Source organism: Lathamus discolor, chromosome Z (assembly GCF_037157495.1).
Source record: "Lathamus discolor isolate bLatDis1 chromosome Z, bLatDis1.hap1, whole genome shotgun sequence".
Taxonomy (NCBI): domain Eukaryota; kingdom Metazoa; phylum Chordata; class Aves; order Psittaciformes; family Psittacidae; genus Lathamus; species Lathamus discolor.
The window spans coordinates 99,786,568-99,809,354 of record NC_088909.1 but is presented as its reverse complement, the minus strand read 5'-3'; the positions used below and the strand labels follow the sequence as shown (position 1 = coordinate 99,809,354).

Sequence of the window (22,787 nt, the reverse complement as noted above, 5' to 3'; positions counted from 1 at the left end):
GAAGTAGCATCACAATCACCTCTCCTGAAAGAGAAATACTCATCCCCTGTTAGACACTTAAGTCTTTTGCTCTATGAGGAAACATGGAAACCTCAGGGAAGTGATACAAAACGAAACGGCAAGGTATGAACAACTACAAGATAAAAAGTGTAGTTTATACACAGACAAACTAACCTTACTACCTTTAAGGCACCAAGCATTTGGCATTACCTACACCACACAGGCTTATCTGAGTTTCCTGAGAGGTTTTAATTATATTACATCCATAAACAATACGGCACTGATAAAGTAATAATAAGCTGAAAATAGATATTAACTAAAATATGGAGTGTACTGGGAACACAAATGTGGCAATCAGTACAAACCAGAGAACCCATTTTTAAACCAAAAGACAAAAGTTTTCAAGCAACTAGTTGGAAAAGCTATTTTGTTATTTATATCCTTTGAAAAAATATTTTTAAAACTTAATACCCATTATTCTTATACAGACTGCAAAAAAGCAAAACATTTATTCTATGAATCACGTGACATCCAGCAATGCAATTTTATTCTATTATGCCAATATAGATGCATAAGATGCACACATCTGAAATCCACTGAACTTACAGATCAGTCCCTAACTAATGCATGCCATTAAATACAGATTTCCAGGAAAATGAGAATACTTATTTCTATATAGCATTTAGCTATTTTCAAGACCTGTATTACACAGATGACCAATACTTCTGAAAAACTACTGAAAGATGTCACAGATACTTGCTTAAAAGGCCAGAAATAAAAGGTTGGAAAGACATTTCAAGTTATTTAATCAGTCTTCCAATCAGAGCTGATACTTTGCAAGCAACAGCTGCTCTCATAAGTCAGACCTCCCCTAAATTAAGATTTTGGTTAGCACCAGACATTTCTTTCCTGAAAACCACGCAAGATAAGGAGCAGTATTTGCTTGATGGGGAGGGTAAAAAAATAAAAACAAAAAAAAAAAGACTCCTACATTCCACTATTTCTAATTAAATAGTCTCTTTACATAATAATTTTTGAAATCAGACAAAATATACAAAATAAAAATCTACTGCATAAAGTTAGCTATGGCACAATATCCACTTCTTTCTGTTCTTTCTATTCACAAAAAAAAGTCTTATAATTATGCAAACAATTGAAGTGTTTTTTCCCTTCAGTAATGAAAACTGAATTTCTTTTTATAGTGAGCTGCAGAGAAATAGAAGATGACAGATTAACTCAGGTTGGAAAGGACCACAGGAGATCTCTAGTCCAACCTCCTGCTGCAAGCAGGTTCAGCTATTAAACCAGGTCAAGTTGCTCAGGGTTCTATTCAGGCAAGTCTTGAAAACTTCCAGGGATGGAGACTGCACAGCCACCCAACGGTTTTTAATGAAGTGATCCTGAAAGGCAGCTCAAAAAGATTTTTTGTAAATGGAACTGCTTGTTCTACTGGGTTAGATGACATCAAAGTCATGAGAATGCATATGTTTCCCCCCCACACACACACCCCAGCAGGTAAGGAGTTTGCAGGTGAAGCACTAGAGAAGGAACACTGTATTTCAATTATACTGCTATGACCACAGTGAGAAAGGAGATGCTTTAGAAGAGTTGGTGTCATCCTGAACATTCTTCAATCCATTAAACTGATCTTTCCAGATAGTTTAGGCAGATGGACCAATTGTTTTTGGCACTTGCTGCAAAGACCTCAAACAATTGAAGGAACCTTCATAGAAGGTCAGTTAAGCACATAACAGTCTAACTAAATCATCCTTTAAATTAACTCAAACTTCTTGGTATGACTGAAAATGAGTAGAAGCAGACATTTATCTTCAACACTGCGAACAGCTTCTTGACACCCAATTTAAATGGCATACAGTGTAACTATAATAAAATGCACAAGAGAAACAGTAACACTCAGCATTACAGAACTACTGACTATTAAGGAGGTTATAGATAATGCAGAAAATGAGCAAAAGAAGTATAATAATAATAATAATACACAGAGAGGGAGCATAAATAATGTACTATCTGCACAAGAAACAACTGCCTATTCTTTTCCCATAATCAAGGTCTAAAATGTGCTAAATGAACCTAACTCACCGGCTAGAAAAGTAAGAGGCCAACTTCTTTTCTATGTTTCAACTGGTTTTCCACAAAAGCAGAAGTTTTTTAAAATACCCTTCAAAAAAAGTTAAACTCACAGCAAATTGATAACAAAGTCTGACAGACAGCACTGGATCTGTAAACTACACATGGTTTTGAAAGCTCCCACACAGTTGAAGCTGGTGTATAGTCATGGAGGATTTGTCATTCTGTGCACACCATTGCCTGAGCAGGTCACTCATTGCTCATTACAGGTTATGGAAAAAAATAGGGATTTAGCTTGACTGTTTAACACTGTTCTCACCGTTATTCCAAATACCTAACAGCCTCAGAACACTTAGATTGAAGATCAAAGACCACTATTTATACATGCAAGTCATACCACTATTTAATGCTCTCAAACAGCACCAGTTTTCTCACAAACACAGCACCAAATAATTTTACCTTGCCCTTCTTCCTACAAGTCTTTTACAATTATATAAACATCCTGCCTCAATGAAATACTTATATCATTAAAGTTGCTAAGCATCAGGAAAAGAAAAAAAAAGATCTCACAAGGCAGGGAGTTATTTTTATCTGACAGCAACTGCACTACAACAGCACTTCAAGCTATGAATAGCTTGCAAGACAAATTTTAACAGTACACTGATTCAAAGATCAAAAGAATATTTATAACTGACATGTTTATTTACACAAACACAGCACAAAAGCATTTTATGTCAGCACTGACCTAGAAATTTTCAGGTAAAAACTAATTTGCTAGACAAGAATAAGGGGAAATGAGAATAGTTTGTACCAGAAACTTGTTACCGTATTAACTTTGAAAGCTCAGACTTTCCACCCAGGTATGGCAAAGCACAGAGCTACAACAAAAATCCACCTTGTGCTTAGACTAAGCTAACCAAAATCCATGTTCATTACCATGTTCACCACCTCCAGCAGCATTTACTCGCTTTCTCCTCTTCCAATTCCCTTTATTCGATTTCCAGCTCACACAGCCCTTCTAGTTCAGTTAGCCATTATTCACTTGAAACTCTCACTATAGTCCATCTCCTAATGATTGCCCTATACCTCAGGGTGTTACCCAGCCTACTTTATCTTCCACCCCCTACTTTTTCCTTGCCTCTTTAGCTGCACTTTTCTGTCAAACTGTGACACTCTCCCTCATACAGCAGCACCCTTCCCCACCTCATCTCACTGTGACATACAATACAGTAACTTATCATTTAAAGATATATAAAGATTTGAATTTGTGGCCCTCATGGATTTCCTTAGATCTGTTCACACAAATGGTGCCAACAAGACAAAGTATTTATGCTACTTACAGTGAGCAGCCATCTTATTCCTGTCTCTGCTCCGAGAGCAACAAAGCTGTATGAGATACAAATGTACAAACAACTAATCCTTACCAATATGCTGGCTCTAGCTCTGCTGAGCAAAGCACAAGCTCTTGCAGCTTTCTTCTACTTACCGTAGGAATACTCCAGCTCATACCTGTATATAAAACAGCACAAACTTTAATTCATATTATTCCCTAACAACACCCTTTCCCAGTTTGCCTCCAGGTCCCTGGTTCTCAAACTTCACAAACCTATACTCAAAATGGAATAGGGTCCTAGGACTTGCAAAAAGTGTGCCTAAGGACTGCTGAAAATTATGAAAACTCTTACATAGACAAATAAATAATGTCATTGAGCAACTCAAAAATTATCAGCCAGCTTTGAAAAACCTATTGGGATCATCTGTGTATGCTATAATAAAGCCACACATAGATGAAGAAAACTACAGAGAAAAAACACATGCACAATACAACAGCATTCAGAATTTGGTGGATATTGAAAGATTTTACTGAAGCACTCTGTAACAACTGATGGCACTTCACATTTAAGGACATTACCTCAAAATATTTCTTGAAGAACAAACGAAGAACAAATCTTTAATGGATTAAAGTGACTGAAAAAAGACTCACACAAGACCAGGTAATCTTTTAGTTAAAATATTTTTTACATTTTACAACATAAAGAGTTACTAAAAATCTCTCCCCACTACAGAAATATACATTCTCTCTGATTCTTCAGTTAACTCAGAATGGTAGTATCGGTTGCACTATACCTGGCACAGACCAGAAAAGAGTGAAAAATCCACTGAAATCTCTCACATTCAAAAGAAAATAAAAGAAACACCTGCAGAGTTCCAAGCCTGATTCTTCAAGATACACACATGACACTAAGAGAAATAAAAAAATCTGTATTTAACTTACTTGGTTAAGGCCACCTGTTTAAATTGTGCTGTACAACATTCTGCAGACTGTAGCTGCCAATGCATTCCCTGATACAACCCAGGGAGTCTCAAGCTATCACAGATTACTTTGCAGACCACACAGCCATGGCTAATGGAGATCAGCTTTGTTAAGTCTTTCAAAAAAAGATTATAACAGCATAATAGATAACTGAGGGTTACAACAGCTGTGACTCAGACTCAATTTACACTTATGAAGAACCACAACAGCAGAGTTTCCCTGGGATAATGGATATAACACTACCCAGTGTATACTTATCTTAGTAAATGCCTTTTCATTTAACATTCAGACTTAGTAATACCCCTTAAGCCCTCACCTAGCACCCTCTACTTATAGAGGCAAAAGATCTACGGTAGCCAAATGGAAATAAACTACACGTTCTGAAATAGAAAAATCACTACAGCTACCCAAACCCCTGAATTCTTGTTCTCTGGAAATTCCGAGTTCTTAATATGCGAAAGACACAAACACTTCAAAAATTGGGAAAGAATGCGATTTCTGAAACTTAATGTAGAGACAGCAGAGAGAAAATGTTGGTTTAATCCTTTTCTGATGGGTAGTCCCATCAGAAAGGGAGACGGCCAGCTTGGGAAGTTAATAGGAAGTCAAGATAAACACCAATTACAGCCTCTTCAGATTTTGGAAGTATTAGCTTTGATCTGACAGTCTATCAAGAAGACACAAAACCCCTAACTTCAGGGTTTCTCAGCCAGGAGGCACAATAAAGGTTAAAGAAAGCTTTCACTTCAGCAAACAGTAAATTCTGAATTTACAGGTAGCCTGTTTTCCATTAGAAGAGTATTTCAGAGGAAAAAAATTCAACCAGATCTACTTGGATGGTGAAAGGTAGAAAAAAAACAAACTTCCTGAACTCTGCTGGAGTTTGCTATTACTTTTATTACTTCTACCTGGATGACATTCAAATACTGTGTTGGTAGTAGCAACAGGTATAAAAGTTCTGGGGCATAAAATTACTATTTTTTTTATAAACAAACAAGTGTCTCGCTTTCCCAAACACAGGTTTCTTCCTTGCTATCTATACTTTCAATATGTGGCAGACTATTTTTATGTTACGTTCTCAGAAATCACAGATGACAAACATGCTAGAAAATATTCTGTGCTTGCTGGCATCACGGGAAGTTACTAAGGGCAATTATATCCAGGTCCATTTAGTCGCCCTCACCAAATTCACATGCCAGCATAATAAAAATTTATTTTGGAGACCTATGGAAAAAACAAAGTTCATTTCTACTAATAAGATGGGAATAAGAAGAAACACTTGTCAACAGATGTATAGCCTGAGATGGACTAACTAAAGCAAATGTAGAACTTGGGAGAAGAAAAGAAAACAAGCCAAACAAAATGCATACAAACAATTTTGAAAGTCAGTTTAGGTCATTTGCAGGATTGGGCAAAATAAACTGAGTAGTCTGCTAGTATAAATGTTACATGCGGGACTGATTTTCATGTTGCTTAACACAATTAGCAAAGATCGTATTTGTAATATTTACATAGCATGTGTCACAAAGCATACACCACTGTGCTTACTTTGAGTAGGCACCTCAATACTTAGAAAGAGACGTATGCTTCGTAAACATAAATTCAGTTATTTTTCCTTCCCATCATTTGCCAGCACCTATAATAAATGCTCAAAGCAATGTAGAGATATTTTAGCCACTCCAATAATCCAGCTTCGTTTGTAGCTCAGCTCAGATTCCTCTATACAAATACCCATAGCATGGGGAACAAACAAGATGAATTAGAGATGTGTGCACATCTATGGGGATATGATCTAATAGGCATCACAGAAACATGGTGGGATGGCTCCTATGACTGGAGTGTTGGAATGGAAGGTTACAGGCTCTTTTAGAAAACACAGGCCCAGCAGGTGGCAAGGGGGAGTTGCTATTTATGTTAGGGACAGGCTGGAGAGTATGGAACTCTGTCTGGGGACAAGTGAACAGTTAACAGAGTTTGTGGGTCAGGGTTAAAGGGAGAACAGCGATGGGAGACATTACTGTGGGGATCTGTTACAGACCGCCTTATCAAGAGGACTCTGTGAATGAAGCACTCTGTAGACAGACAGGAACAGCCTCACGCTGGCAGGCCCTTGTCCTCATGGGGGACTTCAACTACTGATATCTGTTGGAGGGACGGTACAGCCCAGCACAAGCAAACCACGAAGTTCCTCGATCGTGTGAGAAGACAACTTCCTTATGCAAGTAACAGAGGAGCCGACAAAGAGAGGTGGCATGCTTGACCTTGTGCTCACCAACAGGGAAGGGCTGGTTGCAAATGTGACGCTCCAGGGTAGCCTTGGTTGTAGCGATCATGAGATGGTCGAGTTGGAGATCCTCAGGACAGTGAGAAGAGCGTGCAGCAAGCTCACTGCCCTGGACTTCAGGAGAGCAGACTTCAGCCCCTTCAGGAACCTGCTTAGTAAGGTTCCATGGGATACAGCCCTGGAGGGCAGGGGGGGCCAAGACTGTTGGTTGATATTCAGGGATCAGCTGCTGCTGAGGAAAGTGAGGAAAGAAGGAAGTGTAGCAGGAGGGCCAGGAGACCTCCCTGGGTGGATAGGGAGCTGCTGAGGAAAATTCAAAGGAAAAAACAGGCTTATAAAAGGTGGAAGCAAGGACAGGCGGCCTGGGTAGAGTACAGGGATGTTGTCTGGGAAGCTAGGGACCAGGTTAGGAAAGCTAAGGCCCAGTTAGGATTAAACTTGGCTAGGGATGTCAAAGATAACAGGAAAGAATTCTATAGGCCCATAGCAAATAAAAAAACAGGCTAGGGACAACATAGGCCCCCTCCGGAAGCTATCAGGTGAACTGGCTGCCCTGGATTTGGAGAAGGCTGAGGTTCTGAATGACTTCCTCGCCTCGGTCTTCACTGGCAAAGGCTCTGACTGCACCACCCAGGTCTTAGAAGGTAGACGCAGGGGCTGTGAGAATGAAGACCTTGGGCCCACTGTAGGAAAGGATCTGGTTCGAGACCATCTTAAAAATCTGAACGCCCACAAGTCTGTGGGATCTGATTAAATCCATCTTCAGGTCCTGAAGGAGCTGGCGACTGAAGCTGCTAAGCCACTGGCCATCATATTTGAAAAATCATGGCAGTCAGGTGAAGTTTCTGATGACTGGAAAAAGGGAAATATAGCCCCCATTTTCAAGAAGGGGAAAATGGATGACCCAGGGAGCTACAGACCAGTGAGTCTCAACTCTGTGCCTGGTAAAATCTTGGAGCGCATTCTCTTGGAAGCCATGCTAAGGCACATGAAAAACAACAAGGTGCTTGGTGACAGCCAGCATGGCTTCACTAAGGGGAAATCCTGCCTGACCAATCTGGTGGCCTCCTGTGATGGGGCTACGGAACCAATGGACAGGGGTAGAGAGGCTGACATCATCTACCTGGACTTGTGCAAAGCATTTGACACCGTCCCACACGACATCATTGTCTCCCAATTGGAGAGACATCAATTTGACAGATGACCCACTCAGTGGATAAAGAACTGGCTGGATGGCTACACGAAAAGAGTTGTGATCAATGGCTCAATGTCCAGCTGGAGAACAGTAACGAGTGGTGTCCCTCAGGGATCAGTGTTGGGACTGGTCTTGTTCAACATCTTTGGCGGTGACACGGACAGTGGGATTGAGTGTGCCCTCAGCAAGTTTGCCGATGACACCAAGCTGTGTGGTTCGGTTGATACGCTGGAGGGAAGGAATGCCATCCAGAGGGACCTTGACATGCTTGTGAGGTAGGCTGATGACAACTTTATGAAGTTTAACCATGCCAAGTGCATGCATTATTGGGCTACCTGTACTGAAACCACTCATGAGCACAGTTTGCTCAGAAAATATAAAATGCCTACAGCTTAGGGTATCATGTATTATATTCATCCCTATCTTCAGGACCCCATTTTGGACCTCAGCAATGATCACCCTGATCACCATGAATGTGAAGTATACTTACTAAATCTGACAGGACATCAATAGCATCCCTTTCCAATTCTCTGAAGCAACAGCAGGTTTTTTCAGAGGTGCCTACTAGCCTATTATTAGCCAACATAAAGCACACAGAACATAATCCAAAATCACCATCTGTCACCCATCTGACACAGCAAAAGGCAGGCAGAGACTATTTATCTTGAAATGTGGTCTGTGCAAGTTGTATTTCATAATGGACTTAATGACAATTGCAACAAAACTCTCACTTTTTTAGTCGATGTGTTCCTCTCTGAAGCAGTCATTTCATAATCTGTAGAAAGACAGCTGGAGAGGGCAGAGGGAAAGGAACAACAGCATACAGTGTCCAGGTGCACTGCAGCAGGTTTAAAGTTAATAGCAATTTTGATCTGCCAGTTTTCACATCAAAGATGGCTGCTTCTTTCTTGCATCCTATTTCCAACATAAGAATCTGTTGCAAGCACCTTCACAACTTTAGTCTGTTTCACAGCTATGACTGTTGATGACAAACACTGGTTTAAAGTATTCTGATTTTAATGATGAGTAGTAGCAGACTGAGAAGCGTAAGACTATCATATTAAAAAAAAAAAAAAGAAGAGAACCATCTTAATAGACTGTTTAGTTTATGTGGTCTCTCTACAAATACTAATTGGCTTTTTGAAAGCAATTGGATTTACCTGAAGAACTTCTACAACACATCCTTAAAACTGTTCCCAAAGGCAAAGAGGGAAAACACAAAATAAAAGCGGCAGATATATAGAAAGGGTAATGAAAGTTTATTATTAATTACGTTTTAGCATAGAATTTCAAACTTTCCTGTTGACCCAAAAGCTCTATTTTATGAATTCCCAATATATCTATCATCAGTATTCTTCTGAAACAGAAACGCTATGTTCTCTTGGATAGTCATGTAAAGTCATACAATTAAATGGAGATACCAGCAGGCATGATAGCAGAAGATGAAGAAGCATAAGTCAACATCACCTTCTGACATCTGTACGAGGTTCCTATCCCTTTAGCTAAAGGTAAAATTGCCAATTAGAAAGAAAGAAAAATTATCTGCTATTGTTAAGTAAATATCTTCATGATAATGTAAATATTCGCAGAAATCTCAGGCATATCAAAGTCAGTAACTGAGTTACTGTAACAAGTTTGTGGATTCTTTAGATTTGAAAACCTTTAAAGATCAGTACTTAGGAACATCACTCTATAAGGAACAACTAATTCAATTTCTGAATCTCCTGAAAGGTGTGGAAGTGAGCAAGACTGATGCAACGTATGTCTAATTCAATATTGAGCATATTTTATAAAGTATTTGTCCAACAAATCTGATAACTGACTTTTTCAATCAAACCTAAGAACTTCAACCACAACCTTTTTCAGAGCAGGAAATTTCTATATGAGAAATAAAGTACACTTTAGAAAAAGTTTATCTCAGTTTATTTCCAGCATACTGTTGCAAGAAACTTCCCAATATAAAACCAAGCAAACAGGTCTTGTAAAAATGAACACAAAATTAAAAATAAAAAAATCCACAAATATTTCCAAGTTCTCACAGACAAATAGAAGAGCTGGTTAATACAAGGGGAACTGTCTATTTATTTTGGTAATTTGAAGCCCTTAGATCCTCTTGTGCAGCCAGCCAGCATTTGTTCCTCTTCAACTAGGTCCTTGCACAGATTTCCATAAAACACTGATTCAGCTTCAGCAACTTTAGACAGATTATAAACATATACAGCATCCTAAACTCCAGTGAGAACCAATTAAAAGCTTTCTTACCAGCATAACTGAACATACTTATAAGAAGGTGGGGAGAAATATAAACACTAGAGATCAACGACCAAAGCAAAAGCTTCATTGCAGCATTCATCAAAGACAGGCCAAAATGTCCAAAATTACACAAATCCTCATGGTAAAATCAGGCTGCTTTCACAAGAGGTATCTTATATCAACTGATCCATTTTCACCTTCACAAGATCAAAAAGACCTGTTCTTTTCTTTCTAATGCAGGTTAGGGTTAGACTGCAATTCAATCTACCTGGAGACAAGTGTAACCACAACACAGAAGCCGCAGCTGTGAGTAAATCTTCAACAAGGAAAGCTGACATGGTCAAAATGTGAATGTGCTTTAATGACCTCCGTTACTCTCTAAAATACATTCAATATATACATATCAACTTATTAAGCCTAATAGCTATTGATTTTTTACCTCTAAGAGAATCTTAGACTTCATGACACTACAGTACTGCAAAATGCCAAACAGATTAAAATATCAAACTACACTTGGCTTCTCTGACAGCATGCTCTGTCAAGAACCAAATAAATCTCCTTTGGCAAGGAACCACCAAATCTATGGTCCTACCCCAATCTATTCACACTCAGCTGAAAATATAATGTTCAAGGTTAGGGTCTTGCTTAAGTATGTCTTCAATAATTGTTTCAATATCTTCCCTCCTCTACAGACCTATAAAACAAGAGAAGAGAAAAGGCTCCACAATTCTAGGATACAAAAATCATGCTGAGAACACTCTCAAAAAGTTTTTTCTCATGTTTCGGTTCCAAGACAACAAGGAACCCCAAAATGCAAAACTGATTTTTGGTTTTGGCAGCAATAAGATCAGTAAAATTTATTATTATCTAGAAAATTATAAAAAGACAAACCTTCCATCTTACTTGTAGAATGCTTTTCACATCTACTATCTGCCAGATTACGAAAGACATTCAATGCTACTGTAGACCAATCTGTTTCAAGACATATCTGCTTAGAGACATGATCCAGCTTCACCTGACAGGAACACATTCAGAGAATGTATATATTGTATATACTATATAGACATATTTGTAATAACCAAAACTAAGAGGGTTTTTTTCAGGTATCCCCTTAAATGGCTACAAAGGAATCTGACATCCAGTCAAGAAATAACAGTTCTATTTACCTACATAATTTGAAAAAAAAAAAAAAAAAAAGGAATTTCTGAAGACAAAATTTTAGAAGACATTCATCTCTTTTACCAGTTAGCCTCTCAAAAACAGTAATAAAAATATAAAGACAACATGCCCAGCAATTGTTAACATTCAAGACAGTCAAGTAAAACACCTGCTAGAGGAATACCCTGGATTGTCTCACATGTCAAAGTTTCCCTTTCTTCAAGTCATCTGCAATGAAAATAAACTGGATTCCTCTTCCTTCTCTTTGCACTAGATTAAGGGTCCATGCCAACCTATACCTAGGTAGCTCTTCACTGCAAATCTCACCTTTCAAGTAAGCCATCACCTTCTCGACACAGAAGGCTGTAACATCTAATTGTAATCACTGTAACATCTAATGACACATACAGAATTTTTGAAAATTAGTATCTATTTAAGAAAGAAAAGTAGAGTGCAGAAGTGTTTATTATTGGAATACTGTGAAGTGAGAACTTTGATGTCTAACTGCAGTCCCTCTTGATTTCTTCTTTTGATGCAACTGAAATCATTAACCATTTTGCTGGAACATAAGTTCCAGTCTAATTTTAAGCAGAAGTTACTGAGGAAAGTCTCTGAAGTGTCTGACCGCAAAACACTAGAAATACTTCAGGAAAGCAAGCATACATATTCTACAAAGTACAGTACTCTTGATAAGAAACTTGTCAGGTATTTGATTAACCTGCCACTGCACTTAACAGCAATTGCTGTTGACTACTGAAAATGCTCAAGCTGAAAGCTATTACCCAGCTATTTAAGCATGTGCACAGGCATGTATTACACAGACACATCTCTTCACTAAAATGAAGATAATTATAAAACCTAACTTTGCTGAAGAGGAGGAATTAACACATGCACACTGCTGAACCCTTGTAAGACACCTGAACAAATCAACACTTGAGAGTCTGACTGTTCATTTAGGAATGAAAAGAGAAACTTAGGAGCCTAACTTTCAGCATGATTAAGTGTATACACATGCAGATAATGACTTCAAATATTTGCATGGCTCTTGCAAAGCCAGCTTCCACCAGGGTCCATTCTCTATTCTCCATACTTGGTGCAAAATTAAGATACAATTTTTTTTTTCCATAAACTGCAAACTGATTTACACACTACCAGCTTCTGTCCCCGAGTATAAAATCTGACATTTATTTGAAAGTGTTTAATTAGAACCAGCGCTTAAATCCTCCACACCAGATATTTCAGCTTAAAAATCCCCAAGTCTTCCCACAGCAGTAAGCAAATATAGCTTGCATCCTGCCTAGATCTAACAACCAGAAGCTTACAACACAAACCATGCACATATTTAGCATCTCCTAATGGTGGGCTGACCCTGGCTGGCAGCTGAGTCCCACGTAACTGCTCCTCCAATCTCCTCCCAGCAGGATGGGAGGAGAAACTAGGAAAAGTGAAATAGCCAAAACAAAACTAAGTGATGCAAAATACTGACTCACTACCTTCCACAAGCAGACTGGTGCCCAGCCACTCCCCAAGCAATGACCAGCTACCCACCACGGCCTTTCCCTCCCTTTTTACTGCTGTTTACTGCTGACCATGATACTATACAGCATGGGATATCCCTCTGGCCAGCTGGGGTCAGCTGTCCTGGCTATCCCCCTCCCATCTTCTTGCGCACCCCAACCTGCTCACAGGGTGAGAAACAGACATGGTCCCAACACTGCACAAACACTGTTCAGCAAGAGACAAAACAAGGGTGTGTTATCAACACTGTTCTGGTCAAAAACTGAAGACATAGTACCATACTAGCTGCTATGAAGAAAATTAATTCTATCCCAGCCAGGCTCAGTAAACTTCTCTAAAAAACAGTGAGAAAAACCTAAATCTGGTATGCCCTTCTAATACAGACAAAGCAGGTACAATATCAGCTGACTAAATAATATGCAGAAGTTTAACTAGGCAATACTAAGACTACAGCTCCCTCCTCTAGGCTTATAAAAATACTGTATCTGCCCCCAAACACAACAGCTATCCTTCCCTTCTACTTTTTCTTCTAGAGCAGTCACAATTTAAAACACTATGTAAAGCACTGTGACACTTCAAATTAGGGAGCTGTACACTTCAAGGGATCTGCATCTGATCATTAATGTGGATGGATTTCCAGAGTCATGTTTTGGGTGTTTAAACTTACCCTAGCTTTCTTTCAGATTGTTCTTCTCAAAACAGGCTTCTCACTTCTTTCACTTATCCAGGTGCAAAAAATTTTCAAGTAACAAACTATCTTGCAATAATGCCACGTCAACATTTTCAGTGAGATAAAAGAAAAATTCACTCATTGCACTGTTCTCACATTAGAAGGTACAAGTTCCTTCTTTTAGTCCTTAACATATAAACTGAAAATAGCAGCACCTGCAGTCTGTGGCTGACAGAGCAGAAGTCCCATTCAAATATCCAGCACCGGCAAAGTACTTTAAGGCTTTCTAAGTCACAGAATCACAGAATAGTTAGGGTTGGAAAGGACCTTAAGATCATCTAGTTCCAACCCTCCTGCCATGGGCAAGGACATCTCACACTAAAACATACCACAGAATCACAGAATCCCAAGGGTTGGAAGGGACCTCAAAAGATCATCTAGTCCAACCCCCCTGCAAGAGCAGGGTAACCTACAGTACATCACACAGGAACTTGTCCAGGCGGGCCTTGAATATCTCCAGTGTAGGAGACTCCACAACCCCCCTGGGCAACCTGTTCCAGTGCTCTGTCACTCTTACAGTAAAGAAGTTCTTCCTGATGTTAACGTGGAACTTCCTATGCTCCCCAAGGCTTCGCCCAACACGGCCTTGAACACTGCTACGGGTGGAGCATTCACAACTTCCTTGGGCAACCCATTCCAGTGCCTCACCAGCCTAACAGGAAAGAACTTCCTTATATCCAATCTAAACTTCCCCTGTTTAACTCATTACCCCTTGTCCTATCACTACAGACCCTGATGAAGAGTCCCTCCCCAGCATCCCTATAGGCCCCCTTCAGGTACTCTGCTGAAGTACTCTTCAGGTACTCTCTTCAGGTACTCTGGCTGCTCTGAGGTCTCCATGCAGCCTTCTCTTCTCCAGGCTGAACAGCCCCAGCTTTCTCAGCCTGTCTTCATACGGGAGGTGTTCCAGCCCCCTGATCATCCTCATGGCCCTTCTCTGGACTTGTTCCAACAGTTCCATGTCCTTTTTATGTTGAGGACACCAGAACTGCACACAATACTCCAGGTGAGGTCTCACAAGAGCAGAGTAGAGGGCTAGAAATCACCTCTTTTGACCTGCTGGTCACGTTCCTTTTGATGTGACCCAGGATATGGTTGGCTTTCTGGGCTGTGAGCACACATCGCTGGCTCATGGTAAGTTTCTCATTGATCAACACCCTCAAGTCCTTCTCTGCAGAGCTGCTCTGAATCTCTTCTCTGACCAACCTGTACTGTGCCTGGCACTGCTCCGACTCAGGTATAGGACCTTGCACTTGTCATGGTTGAACTTCATAAGGTTGGCATCAGCCCACCTCACAAGCATGTTAAGGTCCCTCTGGATGGCATCCCTTCCCTCCAGCATATCAGCCGAACCACACAGCTTGGTGTCATCGGCACACTTGCTAAGGGCGCACTCAATCGCACTGTCCATGTCACCGACAAAGATGTTGAACAAGACCAGTCACAACACCGATCCCCGATGGACACCACTCGTTACTGGTCTCTAGCTGGACACTGAGCCATTGACCACAACTCTGCATGCAGCCATCCAACCAGTTCTTTATCCACCGAATGAAAGTGATAAGTGATTGATACTGATCAGGATTGAGTATCTACCTGGCATTTACCTCAACGCAGCCTTCTGTGCTGTTCAGCGCAGAAGACATACTGAAATGCCAGTGCAATATGTACGGAATGCTCCTCTTGCAGTAGAGACTCACTGTGGCTGAATGTGGAAGCACCCATGTGAAATCAAGCATCTACTGAAGTAAGAAATGGAAATGTGATGTGCTGTGTTGTACAAGAATGACTGGCTAAACAGAAACCTCGTGGTAAAGCCCATGTACAAAAGGCACCCAGCCTGTCAGCTAAGGACTTTGTAAATAATACAACAACATGATGCTATCTATATAAGGGCAGACGACTAGGAAGAATATAGCAGTAAGCAGCTTACAAGTGGTTAGAAGAATATCAGCAACAGAAAGATATGCTAAAACCTCAACAGACTAATTTCCCAGTGTGATGTGCAAATCCTGTAATATCCACAAATCATGAAACAGCTATGAGTGTAACACCTCTCCAGTTACAGTGATCTCGCTTATAGGGCATACAATGTTATCTTAACAGTCCATCACAAATAAGGGGGATAGAAGGGTAAGAGAGAAGGAAAAAAAAAAAGGGGGGGGTGTTGAAATTCAGTACCTTAGTATAGCATATAGTGGGGAGATGAGCAAGACTTGACATGCATAATACTGGTCTGCACATAGACTTAACAGCTCAGTCACAGTACCACACACCTGTGTGTTCCCAGCCTTATATAAAGTATATTTAGAGGAACAGAACAGTAGTACACTATTTTATGTGTAACCTTCTATTTTTATATCTGAAAAGCATATAGGAAATCATTCTGCGATAATGTGTTATGAATATTTCTGGAAGAAAACAGATTCCTGAAATTGATCTAAAACTGTCTGCAAGCCAATAAAAACCCAGTTAAAAGTGACACGTAAGTTGACCATTCTTTTTTTTCTTTCTTTACTCAAAGTTATGAGAAAAGAAATTGAGAATGTTACCTACACAGAAGAAACAAAGCCACACATTTACCTCAGACTACCTTCCTTTTCTCCCAGTAACGCAACACAGGAGTGACTACATGCTGTAGTAATTATTTACTCTGTGAGTAACAGTCATTGCATACACTGGCTGCGAAACTTAGCCCATTCAATTCAGCCTTGCAAAGCAGACCTGTTACATGTAGCTTAACTAACTGAGGTAAATGATGCAGTACCTGCACTACTTGAGGATCAAACAACACCTGGAATAATACCAACTAGTCTTCAGTTCCATGATTATTTCCATTCCAGCAAGTAGCAGCAATACCTTCCTATATATGATTTTTTTAATTTTTTTTTTTTTTTTCCATAAAAGCAGCTTGCTATAGGGAGACGAAGGTGAGTTACAGCTTTGTTTAAGAGCACTTTGAAAAAACTGAGATGCATCCCTAGAAGGGCTCTGACAATGTTTGTCTTTGCCTTACACTAGACAGCTTGACATGAAAGAAGGGACTACAACACTCTGGAAGTTATCCATGAATAAATAGTTTAAAATACAGATTAGCCATGCTATAAGAGTGGGGATAGCCACACTAGCTGCATGCAAAACTAGGAAATCCAAACACCACTTATACCCAAAGTCAACTTGTATCCAAAACACTGCTTTCAAATCAGCATGTCCTCCAAAGAATGTAAAAGCAGAATTTACTCAGCAGCAAAGAGGCACTTCGCTGCATCGTGTAGCACACAGAATTGGGGTACTACTTCTCCCACATCTATCTTCTCTTACCCTGTAATTTATGCATAGACATGAAATTAAAAAAAAGGACCAAGAAGGTAGAAAACTATGAAAAACAATTTTTCACCTCAGACATTACACACTTTGTTGTTATTAATCCCTGAACATTTGAGAAAAAGCGTCTTTGTCAAGGTTTCAACATATTCATACATCATTCTTCCGACCGAAATGCAAATTCCCAGCAGACGCCTCTTCATGTTTCACTCATGTCTCATTTTCCAGAAAAAACTTAGGAGCTTTTGAGTTGACATTAAGGCTGTTGCCGAAACTTTTTTATCTATATATTAAAAAAAAAAAAAGGGAAAAAACCAAAACAAAATATTAAACAAAAAACCAAAAACCAAACACCAAAACATAAAAAGGTATTTTGAATACTTTTCAAAACCTCTTTGTTACACAGGCACAAAAAACTTGACTACTTCATCATAATATCAATTTCCCTGATCTTCATCTCAGGGAAAATGCCACCCAAACCCTGAATGTTTTCAAAATTCTTATTTCACCTTTCGGAAAAATCTCTTCAGGATTAAAATACAGGGTTCAGTAGCAATCCCAACACTCATATTTCTAATAAGAATAAAGAAACTACATTTCAGGACTAATCTGATCCACACAAAACAGCATATTTGAAGCAGGCAAACTAGCTCCCTAACAATTTATTTTAATATGACAAAAAATTTAAACTGGACACCTTCACAATACCTCTTTGGACAAAAAGGCACACTGTAACAGTACATCTTCAGCAATAAATGGAAGCTTCTGAAAGCCAAAGATAAGTAGCAAAGATACAACATAATTCATGTACACTAAAAGGCGATTTAACATTATTTCACTCTCACAAATGAGATTTTAGTCTTCACCAAAGAAAGGGTAAATAAGCCCAGAAATATTTACTGCTGCAGTAGACCACAGTGCATGATGATTATTTCAGCACACCATAAACAAGTTTTCTTTCAGCAAATTAGTTACAGACCAAATAAATATTTTATCTTACTAGGTACCAGGTCTCAATAGCTGCTTCAATCTGTTTTGTTGAGGCATATTGTATAGACTGTAGAAGCAGCTGTGTGCATTGCTGTATTTGAACAGATTCCTAACAGGTATGAAGACAGAACTCCAAAAAGGAGTGGAAAACAACCCAAACCCCAAAGCAAAAAAAAAAAAAAAAACAAACCCTACAAAACAGTTAAGAGAGCACAGTCACTTAGAAACCTCTCAGTTTACTACTGGACTGACTTACGAGATGTCTGGAAGAGCTGCAATGAACAAACTGGCCCGTACTCATATTTCATTTGTCATTTTTAAATAAGGTAACTTTTAACATTTACTAATCCCTTCTTTTGGGTATGACCTCAGATGCTTCAGTATTTCTACAAAATAACCTCCTTTTTATTGTGGCTTTGATCTATCCTACCACAATACCTTTTTTAACCTTATACAGCAAAGTATTTTATTTCAGTAAGTATTTTTTATTTCTATAGCAACAGGGTATTGCTCTACTCTAAAAGGATGAACACGACTCTCCTTCCCAGGCATGTTTCTGAAGGGTTTCCAAATAAGTGTAGGTGTTCTTGTGATGCTCTCTGAAGAATTCTAGTAACGTATTTTGTTCCAGTATATTACCTGCTCCCCCAAGGACACCGCATCTGTCATGTTATGCAAGCATGCGCATATTTCAGCACATATCCCGTATAACCTATCTTGACCTTGGAATACAGATGTAGTTATGCTTACACAGAACACACAAATGGAAGAGAAACCATTGGTGGAAAAGAGAAACCAGTACACACACATCAAGTACAATTTAATTAGGCCAAACAGGGAAAACAAAAGGGGGAAAAAAAAAAAGGAAAGAAAACAATTGCAAAAAAAAGGCCATGTTCAAAACCATGTGCAAATGCAGTTAATTGTGTTCAAGCACTGAACGGAACGGAATTCAGATGTGCTGTGTTCTAGGACAAACAGACATTCTCACCACCAACCCCATACTGCAGCAACAATCAGGCAACAACTCTGAAGTTTTGCTGTGGTTGTCTACAATCCCGAAAGCAAGTTTCAGATACATACCCGACAATCTCCTAGAAACACTGAACTCACCAATTCATCACTGCCTGAAACACTCTCTCCTAAGAGTAAAGACTGCCACCTACACTAACAAATTATAAGTGGTCACTCCAAACACGAGTCATTTTGTGTATATTTACATGATGTTATACCATATTCACCAATGTTTAACTTTAGAAAAAAAAAATAGACCAAACCCTGAAAGCTAAGTTCAATGCCTGTATCAGTGACTTCTGAGAGACAAGCTATTTTTAGGGAAATACATTCTTTGGCCAACCCTGACTTTATTTTTTATTATTATTTTGTATTTATTCAAAACTCAACATTAAATTATTGTATCCTGGTGGAATGAACAGGAAGGATGTTATCAGCTTTAAATTTACTGGCCTTCAGTTGAGCTTATAGCTCACGCACTTGCCTTCACCTTTCCCTTAGATTTTGTGTAGTTTTACAGTTCCACTTTACAGACCCTGTATGTTTTTCTCTGCTTGCTGTCATGAGAAAGTCTCACACAGATGTCACAGAAAATTAATTCTACTGGAAGTAACAATCTTGTAAAAAGCATTTCCAATGTGTAAAGTAAGTGAATTTTGCTTACTTTTCATTAAAACAATAAAGAGCAATAACAAAACAAATAAAAAAATCACCTTCACAAACAAGTCTATCATTTTATTTCCAGTTTTGAAAGGAAAAAACAGGAACAAAGTGTTTTACATAGTGCAGCTTGTACACAGTGGTACAAGCAGACCCAAAACCAAAAATACAAACCCTAATGATTCATTCATGATGCATTCAAAAACAGTGCATGCTACAGTTTCTGCATAAAAGCCCCCTAACCTAGATGATATTACCATTCTTTTAGTCTGATGTCTCAACTGCAAAATCCCAAGGGATTTATAGGTGTCTGTGCCACAGTAAGCTTTCAGTTCCTTTTGCCACACAAAGGAGTACCTGGTCATCCGCAGTGTGTGCCACTGCTGCACTTAGCAAAGCTAGATTATTTGCAATTTTAATGCACACCAGTGCAAATACGCATTTTTAGGTCAAATATTAACTATTAACTTTTGATTATATGATGAAGACTTGCACCATATATTCTTTCTAGGCAGAAAGAATCTTTAGAGCCTAAAGCCCACAAATTCAGCAGATTTAGCACAGAATCCACAGAAAAAAAATAGCAGAAAGATCACCCAGTTTATCTCACCTTCCTCAAGGCAAGACCACCCAGGCAATCTGTGAGGTATCTGTCTTGTCACATCCATCTTACTTTCCTGCAAATATTCAGATGTGTAGAAAGGGAAGCGTGCATATACACAAGTCCTCAATTCAACTACTGAAAGTACACATCACTGAAAATCTACAAAGTTTATAAGGATGCCATGGCAAGGTCCACGTGACAAAATGGGATGGGAAGAATATGGCCTAAGGTATGCTATTGCAGCAGGTATGTATACAGATATAACATATATGAAGAAAACCCAAATGTTAACCAAGACTACTCTTTAATCTATTCACTACCAAACCAGAAAACTATTTTAGATGCAACACACTGTCAAAGAACATATAATCTACCAGCTTCCCTCCTTCAGTATTCTGTCCTCATGAACATGAACAGTTTTAAGAGACTTCCACCCAAATCAATGAACTGGCTTCATTAATGTACTTACCACACACATACACACACACACAAAATAAAAAAAAAAAAAACAAAAAAGCAGGCAAATAGGTTGCTTATAAAATTCACTGTAACTCATAATTAAGACATATTATGCTTCACAATACACCAATTCAGATAAAACTGTTTCCCCAACAGGTCAGTGTACATACTTTTTATATTGATTACTTCTTTCAAATGAAACAAAAATCCAACACACTGGCAGCAGTGAGCCTTCCTCAATTACTGTTATTCACAGTATCATAACAACTAACTTACAAATTCAGTAAAACCACAGAATTATATAATAATGTGATTTCCCCATTTTGACACATTTCTCATTACTCAAGACCCATTTTTGTCATATATCCCTCCCTCAATTTTAAGGCACTGTTAACATGCATTAGCCTGGAAAGTCTTAGTAGAATGTAAGATTAGAGCCCTTAGCCTGGAAAGTCTTAGCAGAATGTAAGATTAGAGCCTCAGAATGCAAGATAAGATCCTAAAGGATCTGAGAACCCCATAACTATCAGAAAGTTGTGTCTGACAGAATAGGTAAGAGTTGACAAGACATTAGATCCATGGGTACATTGTAGGAGAAGGAGTTTATATATCACAGACCTACCCAGACCTCCCACCAACACTGACAAGAGGCCCTGGTCCTCACCTCCAGTCTCCCATATTGCCCCAAACCCTGTGCTGCCTTCCCTGAGAAGCTACAATATAAGAACTCCTCTGCAAACCCTGCATCCAAAGAGCAATCCAAACTCTCGGCCAGGGCCCTCCTCCCCAAAACCCAAGCACCTTCCCCATCTCCCCCAGCGCACTAAGCCTGTTCCAGCATCCACCCCTACCCACCGCAACATCACGCCTCTGCCCCAAACCTGCCGCATCCACCTAGCAGCGCCCTTGCCGCCATCCCACCCATACCCCGGCACCACTTGGGCTCCCCCTTCTTATAAACGCTCGCCATAAGCCCGCAAATAACCGGTGTCCCCTCAGCTGTCCCGTTCCCGTCCTCCTTCCAAACAGCACCACCGGGCCTCCCCAGGCAACGCCTGCCCAGCGTCCCTCTCCTCGTCCCGCCCCAGCCCCGCCGCCACGGCCCCAGCCGCACCTCACGGTCCTTGAGGCCCAGAAGCAGCACCTCCTCCATGAGGGTTAGCCGCGTTTCCTTGGAGTCGCCCTTCTCGTCGTCGCCGGACTCGTCCCGGCGGCCTTCATCCTCCGAACCGCCCCCCGCTCCCCGCTCCTTGTCGGCGGCGGCACTGCGGGAGGCCTCGGTCCGGCGCTGCACCAGGCCGGAGCTGCGCTGGGTCAGGGAAGTCATGGCTGGAGGCTGCGGGAGGGCAGAGGCCCGCTGCGGAGAGAGGCGACAGCTCGGGGAGGGGAGAGGAGAAGCGACGGGAGCCGCAACCGCCTCCACCCTATCCGCACCGGGACAGCGGCCGGCCGCGGGGACTCATGGGGAGCGGCGCAGGGGGGAGGCGGAGGCTGCGGGGGCCGGCGTCCCCCCCTGCGGCAGCCGAGCTGGCGGAGGCGGCTTCTCCTCCAATATGGCGCCGCGGGCTGATGTCAGCGGAGGATGTGGCAGCGCCGGCGGAGGGAGGGAGGAGGCACCGGAAAAGGCAGCGGGCGGGCGGAGCTCCGCGGGGCGGGGGCGGGGCGCCGGCGACGTGAGGCGGGCGGATGGGGACCGTGTTTGAACGTTTGTGGCCGTTACTGGCCGTTACCTGGGGCTGTGGAGAACGGCGGTTCCGACGCTCGGGGAGAGGGGCCGGCCGGTGCCATAATCCGGGAGAGCGGGCTGCTGCACTCTCTTAAAACAGCGGGGGTTTCCTTTAAAAAGTGCCTTATTTACAACCTTAAGCCAGCATGATTTAATTCTTAGGCACAGGACCGTGTCTGACTGCTGGTACAGTTCCCCCTACGAATCTCCATTTATATATATATATATCATAGAATCACAGAATAGTTAAGGTTGGAAAGGACCTTAAGATCATCTAGTTCCAACCCCCCTGCCATGGGCAGGGACACCTCACACTAAACCATCCCACACAAGGCTTCATCCAACCTGGCCTTGAACACCACCAGGGATAGAGCACTCACAACCTCCCTGGGCAACCCATTCCAGTGCCTCACCACCCTAACAGGAAAGAATTTCCTCCTTATATCCAATCTAAACTTCCCCCATTTAAG

The 22,787-nt window shown here is 40.6% G+C and overlaps 1 protein-coding gene across 1 annotated transcript in view; it reads right to left on the bottom strand.

Annotated features, from left to right (window-relative positions):
* Positions 1 to 22,199, bottom strand: part of GOLPH3 (golgi phosphoprotein 3) — a 36,189-nt gene extending 13,990 nt beyond the window's left edge. Inside the window, exon 1 of the mRNA XM_065662371.1 lies at positions 21,706 to 22,199. Within this exon, the coding sequence (XP_065518443.1) occupies positions 21,706 to 21,918 (213 nt within the window). The 5' untranslated portion in view covers positions 21,919 to 22,199. The remainder of the gene's footprint in view (positions 1 to 21,705) is intronic.
* Between the last annotated feature and the right edge of the window lie 588 nt (positions 22,200 to 22,787).